The sequence below is a fragment of the Pipistrellus hanaki genome, assembly GCF_964339955.1.
Source record: "Pipistrellus hanaki genome assembly, chromosome: 3".
Lineage (NCBI taxonomy): Eukaryota > Metazoa > Chordata > Mammalia > Chiroptera > Vespertilionidae > Pipistrellus > Pipistrellus hanaki.
In genome coordinates, this window is record NC_140505.1 from 39211896 (window position 1) to 39233534 (window position 21639).

At 40.9% G+C, this 21639-nt stretch overlaps 1 protein-coding gene across 2 annotated transcripts in view; it reads right to left on the bottom strand.

Moving 5' to 3' along the window:
- The window catches only part of CLDN10 (claudin 10), a gene marked incomplete at its 5' end in the record, with an annotated part of 94582 nt that extends 73290 nt beyond the window's left edge, over positions 1–21292 (bottom strand). Inside the window, one exon of one of the 2 annotated variants that reach the window (XM_084876732.1) lies at positions 20845–21292. In XM_084876732.1, the coding sequence (XP_084732858.1) occupies positions 20845–21058 (214 nt within the window). The remainder of the gene's footprint in view (positions 1–20844) is intronic. The other variant, XM_084876734.1, reaches the window with a different exon arrangement.
- Positions 21293–21639: the final 347 nt, after the last annotated feature.

Consider the following 21639-nt stretch of genomic DNA (forward strand, 5'->3'; position numbering starts at 1 on the left):
TAGAGGCCCAGTGCGGGAATGGGGTGGGGGTGGGGGGAGAGGGGTCCCTTAGCCCAGCCTCCCTTCTCATAGTCCAGGAATCCTCAGGGGATGTCCTACTGACAGGTTAGGCCACTCCCCAGGACAAGTGGGCCTAAGCTGCAGTCTTGCCTCCCTCTGCAGGAGGCAACCAGGCAGGATGATCAGGGGATGGTGCCACCCCCATCACCCTGCTAATGCCTCCACCGTTGGCCTCTCTCTGTGGGAGGCGACCAGACGGCTGATCAGGGAATGGTACTGGCCAGCATGGCCCCACCCCCCTATCACCCCTTCGTCACCGCTGGTTGCTGTCACCTCCCCCTATCACCGTTCCCTCCCTCTGCCGGTTGGCATACACCTTGGCTGGACTGGCACCTGCTTGCTAGCCCCACCCCTCACTCACTGGTTGTTCTGTTGTTTGATCAATTTGAATATTATGCTTTTATTATATAGAATTTTCAGACAACAAAATACAGTTATTATAAAACAACTAGAGGCCCAGTGCATGAATTCATGTACCAGTGGGGTTCCTCAGCCTGGCCTGTGGGATCTGGCTGAAATCAGCTCTCCAACATCCCCCAAGGGGTCCTAGATTGGGAGAGAGTACAGGACAGGCCGAGGGAACCCACGGGTGCATGATCAGGGCCGGAGAGGGATGCGGGAGGTTGGCCAGCAGGGGAAGGACCATGGGAGGGCTTCAAGGTGTATCTGGCCCATCTCGCTCAGTCCCGATTGGCCAGACTCCAGCAGCAAGCTCACCTATCGGAACATCTTCCCCCTGGTGGTCAGTGTACATCATAGTGAGTGGTTGAGCAGCCTTAGCATATCATTAGCATATTATGCTTTGATTGAATGGATGACCGAACAACATATTAGGCATATTAGGCATTTATTATATAGGATAATATATTTAGTACCAAATGAAGTTAAGTATATATTTTTATTAGGTACCAAGATTGCAGTGCATGAAAAGGAAAAGGAGATATAAGTATCAAATCAAAGAGGTTAAATAGAAAACTGAATCCTAAGTTTGAATTAGAAATATTAGTAAGAATACATATGTGTGTTCTGTCTAAAAATATTACTTTTAGCTACATCTGTTGAAAAAAGCAAAACAGCTGAAGGAGAAGGCCAGGTGGGCTATTACAGAGAGAAGGGCTCCTGGCCTTGGAAAATGCCTTGACAAAAAGCATTTATATGCACAATGTTTCAGAAGCACTAACTAGCCAACAGAAAGGTAGTTAAAGCCTCAGTCCTAGAAAGCAGCTTTCTATCTCTGATTAATGAAATAAGCATAAATTAGGTATTTCTCCTTTGTATCCTTGAACTCATAGATTGAGACTGTCTTTTTCCTTCCAATCAGATAAATACCTTGCAGGAACTGAACTACTAAAAGCTTTGATTTTTTACAGAGAGGAAGGGAGAGAGATAGAGAGCTAGAAACGTCGATGAGAGAGAAACACTGACCAACTGCCTCTTGCACACACCCTACCGGGGATGTGCCCGCAACCAACGTATGTGCCCCTGACCAGAATCGAACTTGGGACCTTTCAGTCCGCAGACTGACACTCTACCACTGAGTCAAACTGGTTTCGGCCTACTAAAAGCTTTGAAGCTCAACCTTACAGAATATTTAGAGTTGCTTATCTTTCCCTCATTTCTGGTTGCTTCCAGATCCTTGACAATGTCTCACTCTCTCTCTTCTCTCTCTCTCTCTCTCTCTCTCTCTCTCTCTCTCTCTCTCTCTCTCTCTCTCTCTCTCTCTCTCTACCCCATCTCTCTCTCTAGCTAAAATTCAACTACTATTTTTTTCTTTACTTCTGAGCATTTAATGCTTCAAACACTTTGATGTGTTCCGGCATAAAAGCCAATTCCCTACCAGCAATCACCAGGCCCTGAACCCCCATCCTTGTTTCCATCTTCCAAGTGGCTCCCAACCACATCTGCAAAGGGGCAGGTATGTTGAAACCATGTCCGGCCCTTGGTGCTACTGATATGCTCATTCTCATTCTGGGCCTCTTGGTTTCCTGTAAAAGCAAAGCCTTTGCCTTTATGAAAGTTATTTACTTCAAAAAAGTGTTTAGAGAATAATCAAAGAAAAATCAATTTAAATGTATTTACAGGATGAAAGAACAAAATGAGTGTGAGTATAGAGATTGTAATCTGAAAATAACTCAGTCATATAGTATTACACAGTCATTTTAAAAAAGGTAAAATCATGACTCTTATACAAATATAAAATTACCATCATTAATCCATGAAGTATTTATTATTATTATTAATTCATGATGGGATCAGTAAGATACTAAAACTGGTTTTTATATTCTTTCCCTAAGACTAAAAAATTCTTCTACATTGCCATGAGCAGGGATCATTTGCACTGCTATGAACAGGAATCACTTGTACCCCTATCAGTTTTCTACAAGTTAACTTCCATCTTAACAGACTTGTAAAATACCAGCAAAGGGTCATAATCTGGCATTCCACGGAAAAGATATTCTGTGAACTCTCTTAAGCTTTTAGCAGCTTTCACAAGAGAAAACACTTATCCCATCAGTTGTAATCATTTTATTAACATCCCTCCATCTCATCTCAATCCCTATCCTTTGCTTCTTCCATCAAATCACAAGAAACCCTAGGCTTGGGTAGATGTTTTCCATGTATGTTATGGACTATGTGAAAATGTTGGAAAGCTTGTAACTATTTAACAAAGAATTTGAGAAAAAGGCCCAACTTAGCAATAAAGTTTAATTACTGCATGTAAAGTGTCTTATAAAGAACAGAACCCAATTTTCACAGAAGCACAGAATATTTTAACTTATTTTTTTACTTAAAAAGCAAGTTAATCTTTAAGAATTTGGTTTGGGAAACTGAAGCTGTTTTATTTTCAAGTTCCCTTTTTCCCCTTGGAATGATTCAGATCTTCAAGGTAACTCTGGGCTTCACGAGCCATTAACAGTCCAGGAAATAGACTACTAATGATAATGACAATGTTGGAGAGTGGAAGAATATTGAGTGAGGTAGAATTCTGGAGACTCATCCATAAAACAACAGAAGTAAAATAATTTGGGGATGAGATCAATAAATGGGATCAATAATGAAGTAAAAAAAAAAATAAAGTTATTTTTAGCATAAATCAAGGCTTTGAGAAGCATTTGCCTGTCCTTCCTATAACTCCATTATGAGGGGTAGAAATCAAAGACTTATGGAATGGTGAGAAATATAGATACCAGAGTTTTTTAACTGAATTTATTCACTCAAGGTCATATTGTAACTTGAAAAGAGAAAAGAATGCAAAACATCAAGAAAGAAGAGTAGGATTGCATGGAGGTCACTGCATAAGTGTTCTAATGATGATATATTGCTTTGATAGCTCCAATTCTTCAATTCTTATTTAAAAAAAATCCCTTTGTATATGCAATACTTTAAACAATAAAGATTAATTTAAAAAAAACAAAACCTTTTGCCATCTGACTTTGCAGTTTCTCCCATCAAAATGAAGAGTGTATTTCTCTATCCTGTAACCTGAGTCCACCCATATGAATGACTTACTTTGGCAAAGGAATGTCAAAGAATATGATTAGGCTTGTTTGGCTCTATTTCTGCCATGAAGATAATATTCCTATGCTAGCCGGGTTTGAAGAGGTGAGCAGGTAGAGAAGAGTTATTCTATCTAGTCAATCCCACCTGAGTCAACCCCCATTAGATCCCCAGATGCATCAGAGAGATCCCTAGCTGAGATCAGCAGAACCACTCAACTTACCCCAGCCTGGGTTGGCTAGGCTTCAGGGGTGTGAGAAATGAAGTTATTGTTGTTACACAGCATTTTTTCTGACAATGGCTAATTCATATGCCAATCCATTTTCATCAGACACTTCTGAGATGAGAGAACTCTGTGGATACCCCTGCTTAACAGCTGATTCTGGTTTGGAGTTTGAGCTTCCTATGGGGTAATTAGGAGTAAAAAGGGTCAGAGACCATAACCACAAATCTGAGTTGCCTTTTCTGTTTGAAAGGAATTCTTATTCGTAAGCCATTCAAACAGAAGGCTGGTGGCATCCCCAAGGAAACTGAGGACTAAAACTTATGTCTGATGACAGGGAGGAACCAAGGTAATATCCAGCTGCAGAGTATTTGAAACTACTGTGGAGGACTAAAGAATGGAACAAATAACCAAAATGTAGCTCAATGGTTGAGCATTAACCTATGAACCAGGAGGTCAAGGTTCCATTCCTGGTCAGGGTACATGCCCGCGTTGCAGGCTCTATTCCCAATGTGGAGCATGCAAGAGACAGCCAATCAGTGATTCTCTCTCATCACTAATGTTTCTTTCTTTTTTTTTTTTTTTCACTAATGTTTCTATCATTACCTCTCCCTTCCCCTCTGAAATCCATAAAAAAAATTTTTTTTAATAGAATGGAACAAACAGGTCCCTTGTAGGAAATCCCCTTATATCAGAATGTGATTCACCAAGTAAAGGTCAAACAGATACTCAAGACTCCTGCCAGTTTTCACGAATGTGCCTAGCACAGAGCCCAGGAGCCTTTGTTTTGGTTTTCCCTAAGCTACACACCTGGCTTCTTAAACATAAAGACTCCATTTCTATCTAAACCTAACCCTGCAATGGAGAAGATGGTTGCTTAATTAGAAGAAGATTTTATAGGTTTGTGAACCTATAAGGATTAAATTTATCGTAATTCAACAAATATTTCTTAAACAATGGCTTACACATAGAAGATACTCAATGAATATGTGTTGGATGGATGGATGGATGGATGGATGGATGGATGGATGGATGGATGGACGGACATACGGATGGGTTAATGGATGGATGGATTGGTGGGTGGATGCATTATCAAATGTCCTTGAGCAGAGGTTTTACATTTGCTTCTTGGAGTTTCTTAGAGAAAAGTATAGAAGAGCAGAAATGGGTTGCAAGATTTGTGGAGACAACAAACAGACATATAAAAGATAAGGAAGAAGAACTGGCAGAAGCTAAAAATAACTTGCATTTTGGAAAGCAAGGAGTGAGGGTTGAGATGGCTCGATGATCTACTTGGTGTACAGATAGCAAATGTAATTTTACATTTAAAAGATATAAAACTAAAGTTTAGCTGAAACCGGTTTGGCTCAGTGGTAGAGCATCAGTCTGCGGACTGGAAGGTCCCAGGTTCGATTCTGGTCAAGGGCATGTACATTGGTTGCGGGCACATCCCCGGCAGGGGGTGTGCAAGAGGCAGCTGGTCGATGATTCTCTCTCATCGACGTTTCTAGCTCTCTATCTCTCTCCCTTTCTCTCTGTAAAAAATCAATTAAAAAAAACAAAAACACTAAAGTTTAACTCCAACTGACATGCAATTTTATTGCTCCTAACATCACATTCAGTGAAAGTCTCTTCCAATTTGTTAGTACTTGTCTCTACTTGGCCTAATGCAGTTATTTTTGTTGTGTGAGATAGCATTTGCTTTCATTATCAACCAGAGACTTTCTGCTAAGTCATCCTGAAGTCTAACTTGACTTGCAAGACATGCTATTTCGTAATTAAATTAAAATCACAGGATGTTTTGGATTAGAGGAATCTTCCTTCAACCAGATCGGAGGTCAGTAAGAGAGTGTGACCGTCTGGAATAGAATTCCCTCATCCAAAACATCCGGAACATTTCACTAGGTTAATTTGCAACTTCCTGGAAGATTTTTGGTCCACTTTTCTAAAGATTTACTGTCTGCTTCCATTTCTCTTTTCAATTCAGGTCAATATGCATTTATTCAGTTCTTTTATTAAAAATAATATGAAAAGTATTACTGAACAGAAAGAATAAAGAAAATGGCAGATAAAATGCAAGGAAAGGAAGAAAGGTAATGAGTGAATAAATAAGTTCATTCATGAATAAAGAATTTATTCATGAATAAATAAATGCATTCAGCCAATAAATTAACTTACAGAGTCCTTGTTTGTAGCATGCACCAAGCTAGGTAAGTACTGTGCAATATGGAGAAAATTATAAGTAAGCCACTGCTTTTATTCTGCAGAAGTTTAGAATTTTACTTTTTTTATTATTAAAAGTCATTGCTGGACAAATTAAAATTTTTTAAAATATATTTTATTGACTTTTTACAGAGAGGAAGAGAGAGGGATAGAGAGTTAGAAACATCGATGAGAGAGAATCGTCGATCAGCTGCCTCCTGCACACCCCCTACTGGGCATGCGCCCGCAACCAACGTACATGCCCTTGACCGGAATCGAACCTGGGACCCTTCAGTCCGCAGGCCGACGCTCTATCCACTGAGCCAAACCGGTTTAGGCTGGACAAATTAAATTTAATTTATCAATATATTGTCACTTTAATCCAAAAAAACTTCACAAACAAATGACCATGAAAAATTTCCTTGCATCTTTAAAAAGATGTTGAGCATTCTGTGCGGGAAAAGCCTAACCAGATCCCATTGCTCCACTGGATAGGATATGTGTGTTTTGGTTGGATTGAATCCTGTGGCCACTGGCCAGTAGGCTACAGGAAGAGAAATTTTAAAATATATTTTTCCATTAGGGGCTGAAGGAAATAATCCTTGGTATAATATATCAGGTCAACTTTGTTTGTCTGAGCATTGTCGTGATCCTATGTAGCTTTAGAAAAAAATCTTTTTAACAAAAACAATTTGTCAAGTAGAACCAAATGTTGGCATAGCTCTGAAACATACTGAGAAAATTTCCATTTAATACATCTATGGCTCCTTTGTTTGTCAAACTGCCATGGCTCCTTTGTTTGTCAAACTGCAGTTCTTCACTCTTCAATGAAACAAAGTATGGAAAAAGTCAGAAATGCCAAGATGGAGTGCTACGAAAAAGGTTAAGAAGAAGAGGAAGATGAACATCCATACAGAAAAGATGGTTATTACACATATGGCATTTGAGGGCTGTTCGCCCTGCCCCTGTGTCTTAGTTAGTTTGGACTGCTATTCCAAGGTACCACAGACTGGGTGGCTTACAAACAACAGAAATGTGTTTCTTACAGTTCTGAATGCTGGGAGTCTGAGATCAGGGTGCCAGCATGGTCGGGCTCTGGTGAAGACCCTCTTCTGGGTTGCAGACTTCTCACTGTACCCCCACATAGTGGAGAGAGCAAGAGAACTCTCTGGATATTTCCTTTCCTTTCTTTTTCTTCTATTTTCTCTTCTTGATCCTCAGTAGGGGGCATGCAGAAGGCAACTGATCAATGATTCTCTCTCATCATTGATGTTTCTATCTTTCCTTTCCTCACTCTTCCTCTCTGAAATCAATTAAAAAATATTTTTTTAAAAAATTTATTCTTATCGGCTGATGTAAGGTAAAGCATAATTTACACATGGGAAAAAAGAAAAAGTATGAGATATATGAGGGGTTAAAAAACATGTTGATTAAGGGAAGAATCAAGATTTATGAAGAGAAGACCTGTCAATTATATAATGAGTTAAATGCAAATATTTTAAGAAGCTAAGGAAGTGCAGTTGAGTTGTGGAGTCTGTGTGGTCAGGGAATAGGGTGACAATGAGAAAATCCTGACAGGAAAAAAATTTAGGAAGGAAATAACTTATTGTTAGAAAATGGCTTCCACTCCTTATCTCAAGCATTTGAGTTAAAAATAAAGTAAGACTCATGAAAGAACAACTATGTCCAAAGCCATCGCCCTCAGACATGTTTTGTAATATAGATAACCCCACTGGGAGCACGCTATCTCAAGAAGGTGATGGTTCGTAATTTAGTCTGCTTTCAGTAAATGGCACTTTGTGTTTACCTTGCACTTTTTGCCGAGTTGCTCATAACATGCAGAAACTTGCTTCCTCACAGACATGGCCGCATAGTCCAGCCACTTTTCAGAATCCAGCAGATGAGCGGTTGGTTTTTCTGCTGACTGTGGTCATGCATGGCTGGATGATTTATGGACAAGACCAATGGCCACATCCATATCTCAGAGTCATTAACTACCAAGAGAAGGACTTGGTACAGAACCACTCAGAGGAAAAAAATTCAGAGAATCAGTCTGTTTGGACAATCAGAGCAATCAGAGGCACTTTTATCACATTCTGACTTCTCAGCTGCACCTTTTAAATACAAGCTGTTTCCTAGGACCCAAAGGGAACATTGTGAATGGTGCTGGAGACTTTCCATAATGTTAACATCTGAGTGAATAGATCAGATGTGATCTTCGAATGAAGACAAATAAGACCAGGAAGAAGGTCAAGGGAATGTCTCAAATTTCAAAAGGGTTCATTTCAGAACTCACCTGGTAAGCTTGGTAGCAGAGCCCAGATCAGTTCTAGAATAGATCATTAAAGAGATGGTTTTAGAGCTCATAGTAAAGAAAGAAGCTCCCGATAAGAGCCATCACGATCTGCTAAGAGCAAGAAATGCCACCTCACACACTTTCTCTTTTGATGAGTTTACTAGGCTCCTTTTCAATTTCTATTACTCTATGCTGTTAGCCTGGAGAGAGAAACATGACCCTGGCAACCATCTGGATAGACTCAGTAATGGCAACAAGGATGGTAAACCTGTAAAAGGTGTACATGTTCTATGGTCCTATCCTTCCTCCTATTCATTCAATTCACCATTCACTAGCTCAACATACAACTGTAGAGCATGAGTTTTATGCAGGGCATGCTTCTAGGCAAGGAATAGAAAGAAATTCCTCAAACCTTGTCATCAAGGGGCTTATCATCTACTCGTGGGAAAGGACAAATACACGAATAACTGCAACACAAGCCAGAGTGACAAAATCACAATGAGAAAAGCACCAAGTGCCACAGAGGAGAGATGAAGATAAAGATTTCTTCCAGTTAGAAGGTTAAATAGGCTTCGTGTGGGAGATGGCATTTGAGGTAGAGTTTGAAGGAAGAGAGAGATGGAAATGATGAAGAAAGATGTTTGCCCCGAATGGCCTGAGCAGGGGCACAGACTAGAGGAAAGGTTAAGCACCTAGTCCAGTTTGATTGAAGCAGGGGGATTAGAAAGGAAAGTCAGGGCTGTTGTGACTCATTCCTCTTGCTGAGGATTAGCCAGTGGGGCTCCTTGATGAGCAGGTGATCACGTATTTGAGTTCAGGGGTCACAGAATCTTGCCATGGCCACCACCTTAGCCATGAAATTGGGCACATTGTGGACTTCTCCAAGTTCTAGTTGTCTCAGAACCACAAAATGGGCATGATTATAGTGTCTCACTCAGAGGGTCACTCTCTGGGTTAAATGAGACTATGTCAAGTGGGTACTAGCACAGAGTAAATGCTCTCTAAATGCAACTGAATAAAGCCCAGCGTTAAACTGAGGGAAGCTTTGCCTTTGCAAGTTTTACCTGGCGGTGTTGGATAGCCTTGATTAGAATGAGTCAAAGTGCAGAAAATCTCTTTCTAATATTTGACCCCAACTGAGGTCAGCAGGAAGAGCCTGGAGGCTGAGCCAGAAACAATGAAACCTCCTGGCAAGGAGATTGGAAAAGTGGGGCAGGCAGATTCTACAGGATTTGGAAGTAAACCAGGTGTGGGGTCAGCAGTTTGGAAAAAGCAAGGAGGAGAAATATGTGCTGATATCCTCTTAGAATTAGGAATCTGGGAGCAAGTGTGGGCCTGGGTAGGGGATGTCTTCACCTCTCTAGGAAGAATTCCACAGATACCTCAGGGCATCTGCTGAAGTTTACGCTGAGTGGCCAGATTATTATGATCTCTGAATGCATAATAATCTGGTCACTTAGTGTATATCCTATATAATAAAAGGCTAATATGCAAATTGTCCCCTCAACCAGGAGTTTGGCCAGCAGACAGGCTGGCCAACCACCCATATCCCCTCCCCCTGGCCAGGCTGGCTGGACCCCACCTATGCATGAATTCATACACCAGGCCTCTAATATATATTTTTGTGTGTGTGTGTGTGTGTGTGTGTGTGTGAGAGAGAGAGAGAGAGAGAGAGAGAGAGAGAGAGATGTGTAGAAGTTTCTCCATGGCTTGAGTTTGTATGGAAGTATAGTTAGTGTAGAACCAGCTGTGTCAAGGTGTGTGTGTGTGTGTGTGTGTGTGTGCACGTGCGCCCACGTGGTATGAATACTCTGGTGTGGATTTGTTTTCTAATTCTAGGTGGAATAAGATCAAAACCTGAATGGCCCACCACCCTGGAAAAAGATAGGCTACCTCCATCACTCCCAATAGGGATTACTGAAAGCACAGGCAGCAGAAGCATAGAGTATGACAAAAGAGAGGCTGTAGTATTGCATCCCCAAGGACCTACAGGGGGCCCCCTACAGGACAGCATTGGTGCTGCAGCTGGAATAGGAAGTTTCTTCCCAGGGAGTCTATCTTCTCTCCCTCTCAAAACCAGCCCAGTACTGACTTGAATCTGGGCTAGAGAGAGTAATTAGGACAACGTGGGTATTTTCCCAGATGATAAAATGGATTGCAGATCATTCTACCATAGTATCTACTGGCTCAATCTGTGTAGCTCCATCTCCTACTCACACTACGCCTAACCTCATTCCTATTTGTCAGCTAGGTGCTGGATGTGATTTTTGCTTCACCCCTTCCCACCCCATTTTTCTTTCCCTCCAAATTGTCACAGCTTGGAGACATGCTCCAATAGCTCTTCCCAAGGCCCAGGTGGGAGAAGAGCATGTTCTTGTGAGGGAGGCAGAGGAAATGGCTTAGCTAAGCTGAGAGTCAAAACAGGCCATTGGGTCAGAACTGAGTGGTCAGGCAGTCTGGAATTAGGTGATAGGCCAGACATAAAACAGATAGACTGCCTGGAACCCAGACATCAGCTGCCAGAACAAAGTGACAAGTCTGAGGTCCAGGGTTAGAGAGGAGAGTGGCCATCAGCTGATCTCCAGGAAGTAGAAGGCTGAACAATGTGGGAAGAGCACAGCACTGGGCACAGGGCCAAGAAGGATCTCAACCACTACAACAGAGAGAATCAGTCTACTGGGGACATTCCTAGAAGTCTTATGGGTTAGGCTGAAATCCCCACCTATAACTGTTTCAAATATCCAGAGGAGGCCGATGAAAGTAAATGAGAACCTTTGGCTGTAGTAAGATAGGGAGAAAATAGCTTTCCACTTTCCCCTGCCCACCTTGCCAAAAGTACACAGTTTGTGTTCTAGAGAAAACCAGTGTCCTGATAGGATAACTGGTCTCGTTATTATGCATGGACTATATTGGTGCATATAAATAAAAAAAACTTTGATTCAAAGAAATTCAGTTATAGACAGGATTTGTCTTCTTGTGTCCCCCTCGCCCCCATTACTCAGCTCTGTGCCTGAATTTAGAAAGAGTCATTCCTTCCCCCAGCAAGGAATGACTCCTTGGGTTTATGTAGGACCCTTTGAAATATCAGAGATTGAGAATTATATATTTATTACATGAATTCTAACATATTAAAATATTGTTTTAGCCAAAACAGGTTTGGCTCAGTGGTAGAGCATTGGTCTGCGGACTGAAAGGTCCCAGGTTTGATTCCGGTCAAGAGCATGTACATTGGTTGCGGGTACATCCCCGATGGGGGATGTGCAGGAGGCAGCTGGTCAATGTTTCTCTCTCATCGACGTTTCTAGCTCTCTACCTCTCTCCCTTCCTCTCTGTAAAAAAATCAATAAAATATATAAAAAATAAAATATTGTTTTAAATAAAATAGCATTAATATAACATATGTATTATAACATTTACTACTTTAACTCATGTTTCCTTCTGAGCTGTGCACATCTCCTGGGCAGAGACAGGGTCTTTTGTTTCCATGTTCCCAAGTTTCCAGCAGAGCCCAGCAGTTGTCAAAAATATTTAAGACACCCTAGCTGGTTTGTCTCAGTGGATAGAGTGTTGGCATCTGGACTGAAAGATCCCAGGTTTTATTCCAGTCAAGGGCACATGCCCAAGTTGTGGGCTTGATCCCCCATAGGGGGCATGCAGGAGGTAGCCAATCAATGATTCTCTCATCATTGATGTTGCTATCTCTCTCTCCTTCTCCCTTCTTCTTTGAAGTAAATAAAAATATATTAAAAGAAAAAATATTTAAGGCAATATTCAAATCAGGAGTTTCAATTTTTAAATATTTCTCTTTGCTTTTACATGTTCACAGAATCTCAGATCTCTCAAATTGTCTGTTCCATTGTTGGGCAACGCTAATAGAAATTTCTTATTCACAGCGCCCCTAAATCTGATTGCCTAGTAACATTTACCCGTGTTCCTACTTGTCTTCTTTCCTCTGCCCCTGCCCTTGCCACCATATTCTTCTCCTCTTTTCAGGTGAAACAATTTTTCATGTGAAGTTATTTCAAATACTTCTAGTTTTTCTAGAATCAGTAGATGTAGTTTATGTCCATGTCCCTTAAAATGTGGTACCCAAGACTAGCACTATGCAATCTCACTACAGAGTGTGGCAAGGACAGGGGGTGGCTATTATCCTCTAATTCTGGTGTTCTAACACTATTAATGGCACTTAACGTTGCATTAATAATCTCTATAACTGCTACATTTTCCCTTGGTTTTTATTAAACATCTAAAAAGCACATTTATTTAAAAAGTAAGTTCAATCAAACCATGCCCTCCCACTCTATATAACTGATTTTTTTAAAAAGTGAAACATTAAGTTTAGAATCTGATCACCTGAAATTATGATATTTACTGGAAAATATTGTACAAGGAGGAGGGACTGGAACTTCTATTGGGACCTGTTCTTCAACCAGCTTTTTCTTTCACTGAGGCACCAAGTCTCCAGGCAGGTAGCCTCTGAGGTGACCCTGACCCCTCTCATCCCTCGAGCCACCGAGTTACTAAGTCTTTTTAATTCTATGTCTAAATATCTTCCTGTCTGCTTCCACTGCTACCTTCCTGATTCAGGTTCTAACATGAAATACTTCAGGATCTTTCTGAGACACAAGTCCCATAGGTGTTCTCTGCTCTAAATGTTTTAATGGTGTTCCAGGTCTAAGACAAAGCCTAAATTTAATGAAGTTTAAATTTACCCTCAATAGAGCTTAATGGTCCCCTTGCACATTCTCTTTTTCTACATCTACAGTTTGATTTTTTTTTAAATGTTCTTTTTGCCTCATCCAAGGATATGTGTGTTTTTTTCATTAATTTGAGAGAGAGAGGAAGAGAGAGAGCGAGAGCGAGAGCGAGAGCGAGAGAGAGAGAGAGAGAGAGAGAGAGAGAGGGAGGGAGAGAGAGAGAGAGAGAGGTTGCCTCCTGTACACTCCCCAACCGGGAATCAAACCTACACCCTAGTTATGTGCCCTGACTGGGAGTCAAACCTGCAACCTTTTGGTTTAAGGGACGATGTCCCAATCAACTGAGCCACCCAGCCAGGACATGCAGTTTGATTTTTTTATAAATATATTTTATTGATTTTTAAATATATATACTTTATTGATTTTTTACAGAGAGGAAGAGAGAGGGACAGAGAGCTAGAAACATCGATGAGAGAGAATTATCGATCAGCTGCCTCCTGCACACCACCACTGGGGATGTGCCCGCAATCAAGGTACATGCCCCCGACCGGAATGAAACCTGGGACCCTTCAGTCCACAGGCCTACGCTCCATCCAATGAGCCAAACAGGTTTCAGCTGCAGTCGATTTTTAACATCCTCCTATACATTTTATGTTTCAGTCATTTTAATATGCTGCGGTTCCCTGACTGCACTTGGCTCCCTTCTGCTTTGAGGCCTTTGCTTGTACATCAGACATCACTCTACACGCTCTACACAAATTAATTCACTTAATCCTCACCACCACCCTCTGAAATAGATAAGATTATTCCCATTTCTGGGGATAGGGGGCTCATATAGTAAGCACTTTGCCCAGAGTCATGCAGTTAATAAGTTGTAGAACTGAATGAGTCTCATAGCCTGAAACACCCTCCCTTTCTCCTTGGCAAACTTATATCTATCTTTCAAGATGTTTCCAGCACTAGTTCCTCTGGGAAGTCTGCTTACCCACTGAACTCAACCAGCAGATGGCACCTCTTATTCTGGGCTAGCTGTTAGCTAACCGATGGTCTTCCTCCAAGCAGCACCTCCACTGAGGGTCCCGCTCCTCACCCCAGAACCTACATCGTGTGCCAGAAATCTAATGAATGCTTTGATGAAGGGACTCGTTAGTGAATAAGAGAATAGACTACTTACAGATTTCCTTGGCAGTTATAATATGGCATTTGAGCAATTTTCCAAATTGTCAATTTTTTCTGTAATGTGCACAGAAATCTGGCCAAAGTGTAACTGTACACCAGCCATCCTCTAAATAACAACTCAATTGTCCGAGTTCCTTGGAGAGCAGTATGGCTTTCTGAAGTGCTCTGGAATTATCGAAAAATGCACAGTGGCAAGACTTTTTAAATTACTAATCCCAACATTCTGCTTGGAAAGAAGGTGTCCTTTGAGTTTCTGGCTGCATTAGGTTGGGAGTTTTTCTAAGACTGAGTAAAGGAATCTGCAGAGAAGAGTCAGTGAAGCCTGTTTGTTGCATATACGGTCAGATGGGCAACACGCAGAGAGAGAAGCACTGAACAGTGTGGGGAAGATCTGAACCTTTTCTACACAAAATATTCACCAGGAGAATGCAAATGCTGAAGATCAGATAAGGTTGTGGAACCCTGAAGGGAAGGTGCAATAGTGAAGTGCTTGCCTTGCTGACCCACCTATGCAAACAATACTGAAGGATCTAGTACCCGTACTGTACGAACATTTTCTTATTTTCTACATTTTCAGTGCTCTGGCATCTAGGACCTCAATGATGACAAGAGGGAAAACTGTCCTCCCAAGGGGGGCCAATTCTTAAAGATAACAAAAAAGTGCATCTTTCATAAACAAAGCAACAAACTCAAAGCCCACACCCCCAAGTACTTCTTTTATCAGTCTTTCACACATCAAGCCAATATTCCTCTGCCCTAGTCAGCCCGGGCCTAGGTACCAGACAACTTGACACAACTCCTACACCCAGAGCCTGCTGAAGTTATTCAAAGTAGTCAGTTCCACCCCAGCCAGTTTAGCTCAGTGGATAGATTATCGACCTGTGGACTGAAGGGTCCCAGGTTCAATTCCTGTGAAGGGCAGACTTAATCTCCAGTAGGGGGCATGCAGGAGGCAGCTGACCAATGATTCTCTCTCATTGAGGTTTCTATCTCTCCCTCTCTGAAATCAATAAAAAAATACATTTTTTTTAAAAACCCCACACAAAAACAAAGTAGCCAATTCAAACCTGCTTATGCTGGTAACCCTGCCTTGCTCATTCCTTCCCATGAAAACCACAATAAAGGCTCCTGCCCATGCTTTTCTCTGCAGTAGTTCCTGGTCCTGGGTTTATCCAGTTCGATGCTAGAGACCCACCAAGATGGAGTCCATGCCCAAGAAGACCAGGACCAAACACCAAATGTACAGAATACCCCTTATGGCTGGGGGTAAATTCCAAGTGGATGCCTAAAGCTGCAGATAGTACCAAACTGTGTTTTTCCTATACATACAAATTACAAATTAGGCACAGTATGAGTTGAACAACAACATATACACAGTGGTGGGCCCCAAGGATACAGGATAGATGAGGTTCTGGTCTTTAAGAGGGGAGCTGTGAATGGAGCCACACTGTCCTGAATATCTCTGATCTTCGACAAAAGAACATCCTTGGAGCATACTGACAGGACTCCAAGTCCACTCACGGGCAGTTTTGGCTCCAGCACCACCGTCACCGCCACAAGGCATGGGCACATTTCAGCATTGTGCTTGCCAGTTTCTTGGCACAAAGACTATTTTAAAGGCTCGTCCTGTCCAGATTCTACTGTGTCATTGAGTGTGTCAGTAAACATCTAAAATTATGCCATTTTTGCCGAAACTGGTTTGGCTCAGTGGATAGAGAGTCGGCCTGCGGATTGAAGGGTCCCGGGTTCAATTCCGGTCAAGGGCATGTACCTTGGTTGCGGGCACATCCCCAGTGGGGGGTGTGCAAGAGGCAGCTGGTCGATGATTATCTCTCATCGATGTTTCTAACTCTCTATCCCTCTCTCTTCCTCTCTGTAAAAAATCAATAAAAATATATAAAAAATAAAAAATAAAAAAATAAAATTATGCCATTTTTGGTTGGGATGAGAACATGTTGATGTTCCTTAGGCTCATTTTTGGGGTGATAAATGCCCAAGACAAAACTTGAGGTTTTCTAATGCTTTTATTATTTTATTTTTTTTCTTTCCTTTTCTCTATATGCTTTTAAATAACTACATGCATCTGGAATACAGCAGGAGAATAAATCTAAAATTAAAAATCCACTTTAATTTCAATAAACTTAATTTATTGAAATTAAGTTTCAGAAAGCAGAGTCAGAATCTTAGCAAATAGAAGCCTCTCCTAAGATTAAAGATAAATGTCTTCCAAAGATGTAGCTATGTATTAATATATTAGTTTTGAAATATTTTTTAAGCTAACAAATTACTAAAGGTAATTTCCCTCATTGACACCATCGTTTTCATTTATTCATTACTGTTCTTTGAAATTTATGACTGTTACGTATTTAATCATGAACTAAGGCACACATTTCAACTACTAGCAAGAAATCTAAAATCATTGTATCAGATGGCTCTTAGCCATTCTCTGTATGTCAATAAATACCCATAGAGAACCCTCTGTTCTCTAGCAAATGCCATTCTTTTCATCCCCATTCTTACAGGCATGACTGGTAAGGGGATGGGGAGAGGGGAAAGAGTTGCCAGGTGAGGAGAGAAGGTTTACCCTAAGGCAGCCAGGATCATTTGAATGTCAGCTTCCAGAAAAGCATTTGGTTTCATTCCACTGAAATCCTGGCACCTTTACTTGGGTCATAGAGTCATTTAAGGTCATTCACATATGGGTAAGATTCTAAACAGTTAGGAACACAGGAAGCCAGCCAGCCAAGATAATAGATAAGAGGAGAAAAAGGACTAATCTTACTAGCAAGTACTTTAGAAGAGCCTTTTACAGCTATAATTCTTTGGTGAACTTCTACTGCCAGGTGGTGAAGCACTGTGATACTCTTGAATTGAATGTTAGGTTGAAAGATACTTTGAGGAACTATCAATTTATGGAGGAGGAAATTTATAAATGAGATACAGAGAGTTTTATTGCCAGAGTCAAGGTCTCACAGCTAGTTAAATGAGAAAGTCAGAACCTAAAGTCTGCTGAATTGCAACCCAATGATCTTCCTTTTTGTCGCCTGAGTACATGTCCTAAATTACTCCTCAATTCATGACACTTCAGCCTTCCTCTAGGAATGCAATTTTGCCCTTATGATGAACTATCTGTCTGACTCATGATTTTGCTCATTCAGCAATGTTTCAAATACATATCCAGAGCTCACTATGTGCCAGGAGCACAGGAGAGCACAACAGATCAGGCCCCGGTCCTCCAGGTGACCACACTGAGCTTTAATTTCTACTTATATCACTGCCTTCTGGATCCAGCGTTCCCTGCCAGAAATCACTGCTTCTCTCACTATGAGAAATGCTTTACTCTCAGATCCATGAAAATATGCTGATTAACATTGACATGAGAGAGAGAAAAAATACACAACAAGCCCTGGCCTGTTTGGTTCAGTGGATAGAGCACTGGCCCTGGGCCTGAAGGTTCTAGGTTTGATTCTGGTCAAGGGATGTATCTCGGTTGCAGGCTCAATCCCGACCCTAGTCAGGGCACCTGCAGAAGGCAACCAATAGATGTGTCTCTCTCATATCAATGCTTCTCTCTCTCTCTGTTCCTCCTTCTTTCTTCCACTCTCTCTAAAATCAATGGGAAAATATCCTCAGGTGAGGATTAAAAAAAAAAAAATACTCACACAACAAAATGAGAGATGCAGCTGTTAAGGAGAAAACCACAGGCCCAAAATGCAGTCACTTCTGCCAAAGCCCATGACACCAAACCTAGACTCAATCCCTCACTAATCGCATAACCTTCTCCAGGAATGCAATATTAATGGTTCAGTCTGGAATTCTGTGGTCAGTACCAACGAGGTAATTAATCCATCACATGGAGCCTCTTTCCCTCAGAAGAAATGGAGGCAGTCTCCCTGACAAGATCCCGCCTCAGAAAAGGTACCCTTGCCTGAAACCATCCTTGCCTTTCTTTTGCTAATAACTATTTTGTCTCACCCAGCTTCTGCCTATAAAAACTTTCCATATTGTACAACTTCCCAGGGCTTCTCTTTACTTGCTGGGTGGGATGCTACCTGGTTCATGAATCACTCAACACAGTCAATTAGATCTTCAAATTTCCTCAACTCAACTGAATTTTGTGCTTTCACACAGCCTATAGTGGATATTGCATCTAAAGACAGTGAAGTGTTCTTGAAGTTGAGTCAAAAAGTTTCCCACCCCCCAAAAAGAAGCTTTCCAGCTGCAATGAGGACTGAATTTCAAGCCTCCCTACAGTGCTTTCCTGACATTGATTCCATAGAACTGCAGCAGAAGGGAGCCTGTGTTTTTCGCAATTACTGTAAAATCTCCTAGTCCAAAGAGGTGCTAGCTTACATCAAATCTTTCAAGTTTAAAGGGTGCAGTCACTATTAACCTAAATGAGTCCCTGAAAAACTTTGGTTATCATAGGGCGCTTAAGAGGGTTAGCAAAAAAAAAAGATATGGAGCTGGTAATAAAATTATGTAACCACCAAAGGAAAACACACACACACACACACACACACACACACACACACACACACAACACCATAAACTAGATTAGAGGAGGCTTAATCTGACCTAAGTTTAAGAAGATTCATCTCAAATTGACAAAGGAGGAGTAAAAATCATTCATTGTTTTATAATGTGATATAGCCATTTGCACTCCTCCTTGGCTTCTGAGTTCTTCTCTCAATTTGGAATCATTGTGATGTTTGAGAGCCTGTTGGCATAAAAAGCTTTCCTAACACCCGCATTGCTATGTCTTCGAATAGGAATAAAGGAACCGCAACCAACCATTCCCGTCAACAATGATTCTCCGTGAACAGGAAATCCAAGTGTGTGGGTTCCTATTTCCTTTGGAAATATGGTTCAGTGTTCCTGAAGCTGAAAATAGATTTCTGTAGTGACTATCTTTTTATAAAGATTTCAATCCAGGGTGAAGATAGTGGAGAGATTATGTCAAATAAAATTTAGAATATTCTAATCAAAGCTTTGTCGACGGACGAGATTTTTCAATTTACCTCTCATGTACAGGGTACACATCAGGTATAGAATATGTTATTTTTACTATCAAGCAGCAAAATTAGGGGATAAAAAAATTAAGAGTGGAAGATTATGTGGACCACTACAATACACAGTAACAAAATTTCTAGCTCCATGTTTTCTAAAATGTATTTGGGGAAGAAGCTGTTGAAGTGATACAGAAATCTACCGCGTCCTTTAGCCCACGTTGGAGCCAAGGTTGAACATCTATTTTTCACAATACCTCGTTCTTGTTAGGGAATAGAAAATGAAGGGTAATAAAGCAAAAACACTTTCTTTCTTTTTTAAAAGAGATGAACCCAGTAAAGAACAAAGATAAAGACTTACCTACATAACTTATATTTGACCCACTGGCCACAGTGGGTATGGGCCATGGGGGGGACCATGGAGAAAGAACCACACAGGAGGTTTACAGAATGACAACAGTGTCTCCACACACTCCTCTCCTTTTAAAGTTATCCCTTATACCAACTGGAAACTATAACAAAGTAAGTTTAGACATTGGGACAAAGAGACTCATTGATTCCTAGAATGGGTGCTCAGGAAAGTCCATGTGATTTGACAGCCTAACTGGCATCCAAGCTCGAACATTTTCATTGACCATCACTAGAAATCTCCTGGCTTTAACTAAGCTTCTCTCTGTATCCTTTGGCACATACTGTGCACTAATGACCTGAATTCTTGACACAAAATTCCCATAAAATATTATGCGTTAGTAACTTCCTAGTTAAATTTTTATTTTATTTTCTTTACTGGGGCCAAGGTACAGTTCTGACATTGGATTATGAAAAGTTTATATTTTATAAAATATCAGGGGCAATTTTTAAGATAATAATACACCCACAACTTGTGGCAGATTTGTAAAGGTAACAAATAGAGGCAGAAAGTGGTTCTTTTATAAGCACTTTATACCTGGAGGTGTCCTGAGATATAAAGTGCTTTAAAAAAAAAAAAAAGTTCCCTCTTTAAAATACATACACTTGCAATAGAATTTCTAATATGCATAACCATGAAAGCTTGCCTACATATTTAAAAAATAAAACCAAGTAACAAAAAGGTAAAGCTCATGGGCTTTGTACTTCACTTAGCTACTTTTAAATTCTTGTTCTGCTATTTTATCACTAAAAATGAAAAACCCTCTGAAAACAGAATTCTTTCCTCACTTCACACTGTTCATCTTGTCATATGCTTCTATCACATTGAATATATATATATATGTGTGTGTGTGTGTGTGTGTGTGTGTGTGCGCACATATGCATAGGTATGTATGTATTTCATGTCCAGGTGGCCTGAGGAAGCATAGGATAAGTATGGTTTATTATATGAATGATTCCTCCACAAGACACATTGAAACTAGCTTTTAAAATAAGCCAGTCTCTTCACCCTTTCCTATGAGTCTATCATTTGCACTAGGTGTTTCTAAAAGATCCAGAGAGTTGTTCTTTAACTTTTCTTTGCCATACACAACACATGATTTAATTCTTTCAAGCCACCATTCATATACCCCGTCCATCTTGGGCAAATCATGGCACTCCGATGAAGCACTAGGTCTGTACAGTTAACAGCTGACGGTACACAGCTAGTTCAGCATAGTGAAGAGAAAAGTGGCATTGCACCTCAACCCCAAACAAAGTTATTCCATTTACCTTGTACTTGGAAGATAGTAAAGTGCGGCCGGCAATGGAACGAACCCATCGAGTTACCTGCGCAGTTCATCCACAGACCCTGGTAAACCCAAGTGGCAGTTATCACCGATGATGCTCGGGTGGTTACTCTCCACTCATTGGACACGGTGGCAGCAACGAGAGCTCCAAACCCTCCAACACCAAACACCAGAGCCGAGATCTGTGCCCTGAACATGTCGCCCAGGCTCCTCCGGGGACACTGTCCAGACAGAACACTGGTGGTCTGGGCATGCAGCGGACAAAAAGCACTTGGACAAGTGTTACAGCAAGTTATGTGGGTAGGTGACCGTATGTCATACTTGGGTGGCCTGAGGAAGTACCAGAATTTAGGATAAAGTCTGATTTACTATCAGCACTTGAGAGATAGACTTCGGATGATCTTGCTAATTTGCTACATGGATATTTTACTAAGATTTTGTAGATAGATTTTAAAGGTTTTGATTGCACAGATTTTTATTTCCTGGCACCATAGTTAATGCTTAATTTTCTGTTATCCTGAAGCTTAACGAACCATGCAGCTACCAGATATTACAAAGTACAAATTATACAGTAACAGTGAAGGCTTTTGGACCAATTGCTGTAGTCTTATATGCTTCTGAATCTTTATGGAAATGGAATCATGTGGGTATTCTTCTGTAACCTATCTTTTCCACGCAGTATCATGTTGGTGCGATTTACCTCTGTATGGGAATATAACTATTGGTCATTCAATAGTAGTAGAACAGCTGCATTTAATATCTTACTAAGTGAATCTGT